The sequence below is a fragment of the Centroberyx affinis genome, unplaced genomic scaffold (assembly GCF_046629955.1).
Source record: "Centroberyx affinis isolate AG114_WGS23_722 - 3 ecotype Tasmania unplaced genomic scaffold, CSIRO-AGI_Caff_v1 ptg000846l_1, whole genome shotgun sequence".
NCBI classification, from domain to species: domain Eukaryota; kingdom Metazoa; phylum Chordata; class Actinopteri; order Beryciformes; family Berycidae; genus Centroberyx; species Centroberyx affinis.
The window spans coordinates 2,909-9,940 of NW_027279441.1; the positions used below are offsets into that span (position 1 = coordinate 2,909).

Genomic DNA, 7,032 nt, shown 5'->3' on the forward strand with positions numbered 1-7,032 from the left:
TGAATCTTCAGCGTAGCGTGACTCAGTGTCTGAACCCTGTGTGTCAGAACGCAGTGTGAGACTCTGTAATACAAGCTGCTCTCCATTTATTGTACATGATGATTTAAGTGATTCTCAGTTTCATTGTGGCGGTTTTAGGCTGCGTTCACAGCCAACGGTTTATCTGAACTCTGCCGTGTTTCCTCCTGTAGTTGGTCTTGTTGTCCAGGTGAGAGCGATGACCTTTGAACTCTGGTGGCGCCAAATAAACGGCACCGAGAGTCTCGGTCCTCTAACAAGAGAACTGCAGGGGATTATGGGTAGAAGGAGACGGATGCGGTTCCTCATGCTTGGAAAGCCTAGCAGAACAAAACGATGTGTGGTATGAACACCACAGAAGAAGAGGCAGACCTGCTGACCTCTCTACCCAGCAGGATGACCGGTTAAAACTTTGTCCAATAAATGAGCTACTTGTGGCTTTTGCTTACAGGCCCTGGTTCACTTGTGATTGGTCAGTTTAAACCTAAACAAACCAAATACAAAAAATTTAACAAAGTCAACTTTTCCACTCTGGTTCTGACCAAAAAAAAAAAAAAAAAAACGGGCGCAGCACCCAGCCTCACTCACCTGAAGTCAGGTTGCTCAGTCACCATCACCACTGTTGTCATGTCGTGCTGTACTGATATAATTATGAAAATAATGACGACAACAATAACAATGACAAAATTAATGAAAATATGACTACTGCTACTCTTACTACTACTTCTACTATCCTACTACCACAACTACTGCTACAGCTGCTACTATTACTCTGATTACTGTGAGTAATCAAACCAATCTGTGGGCTGGTTGATTCCAGTTCATGACTTTTGTTGGATATCATCTCTCTGTCTCTCTGTCTCTCTGCACTGCATACTGTCTAAAGCAAAATGAATTAATCAAGCATTGTAAAAAATAAAATCAGTGCCTGACAGTGTCTTGACATCTCTGGAAATCATCCTTGTTCCAATATTTCAGATAATCCTAATAATAATACGTTTTTCAATACTTCACTGAATGAAAGCCTTTATGTTATTGTTTTCTGTGTAACACTATTTGCATTTTCAAACAGAATCAGACCCAAACTGTACTGATTTTCTCAATATAAATGCTCTCGGCTAGCAGCAAACCACAGATACTACAGTAAGAATTCAACATTTGAAGCTTTTCAGTTCCTTCCTACACCTGTTGATGCTTTAAATTCAATATCAGTGCCAAGAATCTGTAAATGACTGACAAGTAGTTGTTTTTCAAAACTGAATCACGTTCCTACTACAGTCAGCACATTTTGTTTTACTCATTTAGATGAGTTCTTCTCAATTTGATGTTGAGAGCGTACTGCTGGCAAGTCTTCAGTCAGTGTTTTTATCCATTTTTGTCTTTAGTGTAGCTAAACTAATAAAGCAAACTTGTTTCTACCTGGACAGACAGTGGGGGGTGTGTCATGGGGTTTCAAACTCTGAGCCAATCAAATGGCTTCTCTGGCTCCGCAATGTCTCGTTATCCCACATTTTCTGACGAGAATTTCTCCAGACCTCCGTTATTTTGAGGTGGAGGTGTGGCTACGCAAGATTATCGTTGGGCCAGTGTTGGTAGGGTTTCTGTAAATCAGTCTGTAAATCAAATGTCATCAGATCACCAACAAAACCAACGCCGGCCCCACAGTGTGTCGCAGTGGGACAGAGGTTCAGTGTCTTGCTCCAGGGGGCTGATCCTGAGTCAGTTACCGGACGGTCTCCCTACTCTGCTGAGTTGCTGGTGATTTCTCGTGTGGCTCACTAACTCTTTATCATTTCACGTATTTCCCAAGCGCATGTCGTTTGATGGCTTTGCCAGTTCTTGCCTTCCTTTTGATGCAGCCTCATTGCTAGCAGACTGAAGGAGGGACTGAACTAACTCATAGGCCTAAAAGAAGAAAGCGAGAAAAATCATTGAAGCCTATTAACAGATAAACGGCAGTAAAACTGGTTCCACTGCTGACAGATTTGAAACAGGAGGTAAGGCTGGGATGGTTTCAGTCTGGCTCCTGTGCAGCTCTGATGCCTCCCAGTGACTTTTTCTGTCCCTTCCTTCTTGAAAGTTTCCTTGTGCTCCACCAGGAAGTGTCCTGTCTATCTGTTCTAGTTCTGCTGAGCTATATAAGCCGCGGCGTTCCTGTCTAGAAACACCAAACAGCAACGACATCCTTCCAACATGCAGCTGCTGCTGACTGCCTGTCTGACCTGGGCTCTGCTCCACACAGGTAACCCACTCACATCCACACCTGATATTTATACTCATACTGCATCACATGAGAAGAGTGATTTAACCTTGTGTCGTCTGTGCCTAGAGTGTATTCAAGATATTTGGAGCAGGATAGGGGTCAATTATGAATGAACTCATCAATTCCAATTCAACTGAGGAACTGGAATTGGATTTTGAAAAAAAAAAAAAAAAAACTACAGGAAACAGAATTTGAATTGAATTGGATCGCAGTATCTATCCAGAATTTAATCCAATAGACCCCTGACTATTGGTTCCTTGTAATGTTGGTGATCCAGGAATTTGAAGCTTATTCTACTGTTGACCTCAGCGGAGTCTCTCTGGAAAAGTGAAAAATAATGAGGATGGAAAGCATTAATTTCCATCTAGAACAAAATGTCTAGAATGTAGCTGAGCTGTTTTAAATGTATTTGTAAACTTTTCAGCCGAGTCTCTGCGCTGCCACCGGTGTGTGGACCAGGTCTGCTCCAACACCACTTCAGTCGACTGTCCTGCAACAAGCACAGCATGCAGGACCGCCACTTCAGGTCCGTCTTAGTAATTCAGGTAACACTTTACAATAAGGGTCACTAAGTTAAGGGTTAGTTAACGCTTATTAAGCATTAACTAACCCTTAATTAACAGTTAACTAATGTGTCTGGCAATCATTTACTAATGGTGTTCATGTTAACTAAGGTATTCATTTATACATTATTTAAAAGTCATCTTTATAAACTATTAAATAACGTATAAATTAATACCTTAGTTAACACCATTAGTAAATTATACATTAGTTAACTGTTAATTAAGCATTAACTAACCCTTAACTTAGTGACCCTTATTGTAAAGTGTTACCGTAATTCATAATGGGTCCAGTATTTTTACATCATTATTACATTACATTACATTACATTATACTTTATCATTGTCACATGTGAAAATTACTTGTGGTTGGATTGGTCAATTTCGAGATACTACACTATTTTGCAGTGTAGTACCTCTGTGTGTGTATGACTGTATCTCTGCGTATGGGTGTGCCTGGTATGAGTATGATAATGTCTGTGTGTATGTGTATGTGTTTGTGTATTAATTATTATTGTAATAGTTTATTCTTAAATAAAAAGAAAACGTATTTTCATTAAATATACCAAATATTCATCAAAATCAACTAGAAATCTTCATTCATATGCAGCTACATCAACTACACCAAGCCCAGATCAGCTAAAAAAGCTTTACTTTTCCAGGCATTTTCTCAAAATGGCATATTCCCTGTATGCAAAACATTCATTTTTTTCAACTTATATTGTAGATACAGCCTCCAAATTTGACCTGCTGCTTAGCTGGTAATTTACAGAGGCTTTCTCTGATATCTTTTGTCATTTTTTTTTATCATTTGTTACAAGAAAAACATAAAATTACCCACATATGTGGTATTTTGTTAATAATTTAAAAAGAAAAAACAAATTCAGCAACAAACAACAACAAATTCACCTCTTTGTAGCGTTCTAAGTGATATGCACATTTTTTTATTAAATATTAGAACATTTTAATATGTTAAGAACATAAATTACAAGCAATTATGAAAAAGTGCTATTATTATTAACTGTATTTGTGTCAAAATTCAACAAATCAAATTTAATTCTGGTAGGATGGATTGGCATTTGTTTTTCCTAATCACCTGTGGTGCTTCACTCATGAGCATCGATTAAATCACAGCCAAGAATGGAAGTAACAGATTACATGTAGCATGATTACAAGAGTGAATGAATGGATCAATCAATCAATCAATCAATCAATCAATCAGCAGTCCATCCATCCTTCCATCCACCTGTTTCCATTTTCTTTTCCTTTCTCCTCCCAGTGATGCAGACGGGTTCCACCTTCAGTGTCTCTGTGGTTAAGTCCTGCTCGACCCTGCTGACCTGCACCACTCCTCTCAGCATGGAGGCCGAGCTGTCGGTGAACCGGGGCTTCAGTCGGGAAGCTCACACTCAGATCTGCTGCGCCACCGATAACTGCAACTTCCAGACGCTGGCCGGTACGATCCACCGCTGCTTGGCTTTTATCGAAGGGGCAAATAAGCAGTTTATGAGCTTTATCACCCTCTACTGGCGAACAGTAGCAATTGCAATAACATCGATAGAACTTAGAGATAGAGAGAGAGAGATAGAGCTGTTTCTCAGTCTGTGTTCTTGTGTCCTCCATGACACGTTCGACGTAATATCTATGATCCAAAATCTAAAGAAGGCAGAGGATGGAGGACGGATACGAGATGTTTCTCTGCGCTCAATTTCATGAGAAGTACGGAGTCAGAAAGTGGGTTTTGAAAGCCAGAAATCTCTGCAACTGGCCAAGTAATCACTGAGTTATAGATATTGATCGACGAACCTATCAACCCCCACAGATATAGTATGGTCATTTTGCTATATGGTGCAGTAAATATCTTACTTACTACACATATTTTGTTTTAAAATTTCTTGCTATCGAGGAAAAAAAGAGCTGGTGTCACATGTTTAAAATGGTGCTGAGCTCACGTTGGAACCGATGTCTTCACATCGCTGCTATCGAGTTGAAAACCTTTTCAAAAAGTAGCTTAGCTTTAGAGTTTATCCAATGGGTTTGGAAAAATACTTGGTATTGGCAAATTTTCTCATCCTGTAGAGCAGTGGTTCTCAGACTTTTTCACGTCAAGGACCCCTAAACTGACACAAATTAGACCACGGACCCCCATTTGATAAGATTTTGTCGCAGGGTCCCCCATCTGATAAGATTTTTGTTTTTAGATGTTTTATTACAGAAAGTGTATAAAACCCATGACCAAAATAGTCATACATTCGTGAAAATAAATGATTCCCCTTTTTGCTGGGGACCCCCTGGAACCCCCTCAAGGACCCCTGGGGGTCCCTGGACCCCACTTTGAGAACCACTGCTGTAGAGGAACATGTAATTTTTCAATTCAAGTAAAAAAAAAAAGAAAAATCACAAAAATTGGAGGCACAAGGTTTTCACCAACAGCAACAAAACATACAACCTGTCTCTGTCATTCACATGTTCCCTGTCTCCAGTTCCCATCATCACAGTCAACGGGAAGCTTTGTCCCTCCTGCAACAGTTCGGCCGACAGCCTGGCCAGGAACTGCACCGCCCTGCTGAGCTGTGTGGGAGTGGAAAACAGCTGCTTCAACGGCACCAGTGAGTTCCTGCCGTAAACTGACTGTAAACCCACCTGATCTGTCGCTGCAGTTTGAGTTTCTCTTCTCTCTGTCTGTTCAGCCATGGCGGCTCTCGCTGCTCACGCTAACTACCCAGTTCTTCTTCTTCTTCTTCTTCTTCTGTTGATTGGTTGAAACAAACCAGGAAACGTAAAACACATCACTTCCCAGGAAAGAGCGACCAGACACCCGACTGTTCAGAACAGCAAATGGAAAAGCTTTATGAACTGGATATAAGTTGGATCACTGTTAAGTTCGAGCCATCAGCCATACAAAATAGCAAAATGGACTTTTATTTATATGACAATGTTGCCAGTTCACTTGTTTCATGGAAGTAATATTGACAAAAGTTTATTGAAATTAGCAAACTCATCTGCCAGTGGAGCAAGATAGTTTGACTCAAAATATCTTGAAGTAAGAAAGAAGAGATGAAAGAAAAACCCTCATTTTTTTACACTGTATATGTAGACTGATACATATAGTTTACTGTTTATATATCATATGCATAGTCTTTCTATATATATACAGTATATATATGCAAGATATACAGTATGTATATATCTTGCACTGACCCTTTGCACTGTATGTGAAGTACAGCTGTATATCTTGTGGAGAATGAAGTGACTCTGTTTCTGATATGTGCCATCTTTCTTCCCTCCCTCCCTCCTTCCCTCCTTCCTTCCTTCCTTCCTTCCTTCCTTTCCTCCCTTCCTCCCTCTGCAGCTCCATCAGGCTCCACCCAGGCCTCGCTGCTCGGCTGCATGTCCAGGAACCTCTGCACTGACCTGGCCACCCAGGCGTCTCTGCTGGGCTCGGACGCCACGGTCACCTGTGAAGCCCCGTGGAGCCTCAGGGTCAGTGCGGCGCTGCTGACCTTTGGCCTCACAGCATGTAAAGTCCTCGTTTAGGGGGCTGCGGATGAGAACACACACACACACACACACACACACACACACACACACACAAGCACGGATCCACGCATGGATGAAAGGTGCAGGTATAATCGTACACACAAAAAGGTAAAGGCATGAGTATTGACAAATGTCTTCTTAAGAAAATATTTAAAAGTCTCTAGTGGTGCGTAGATTCAAAAACACTTTAATAACTTGCAAAATGAGATGCATACCTCCTCTGTTTATTCTTGCACAAAACAAAAAAATGTTTGAAACTGAAAACGAATAATAACGAATAATCACACACGAACACATACACACTGATACACACTGATATTATCAAACACATACCAGGCACATGCACCCATGTCAACACGCAGAGATATAATCATACACACACACGCACACACACAGATATAATCATAGACATGCAGGTACACACTCACGCCTACTGATAGGAACACTGATAACACATCTTGCAGTCTGCAAACACACAAAAATATGATCACACACACACACACACACACACGCACACACACACTCGCTTGTTGGACATTAACATATTATTACATACATTACATAGCATTATTTATCTTCTTCTTCTGTGGAATAGATTTAGGACGATAAGCACTGCACTGACATTTCTTTTCAATATTACATTAAAGCAAT

General features: G+C 40.6%; 1 protein-coding gene across 1 annotated transcript; it reads left to right on the forward strand.

Annotated features, from left to right (window-relative positions):
• Positions 1-2,095: 2,095 nt before the first annotated feature.
• Positions 2,096-6,684, forward strand: LOC139645331 (uncharacterized). The gene is made up of 5 exons (XM_071521022.1): positions 2,096-2,260; positions 2,706-2,807; positions 4,121-4,297; positions 5,325-5,450; positions 6,194-6,684. The coding sequence occupies exons 1-5, from the start codon at positions 2,212-2,214 to the stop codon at positions 6,376-6,378; spliced, it is 639 nt and encodes a 212-aa protein (XP_071377123.1). The 5' UTR covers positions 2,096-2,211; the 3' UTR covers positions 6,379-6,684.
• Positions 6,685-7,032: the final 348 nt, after the last annotated feature.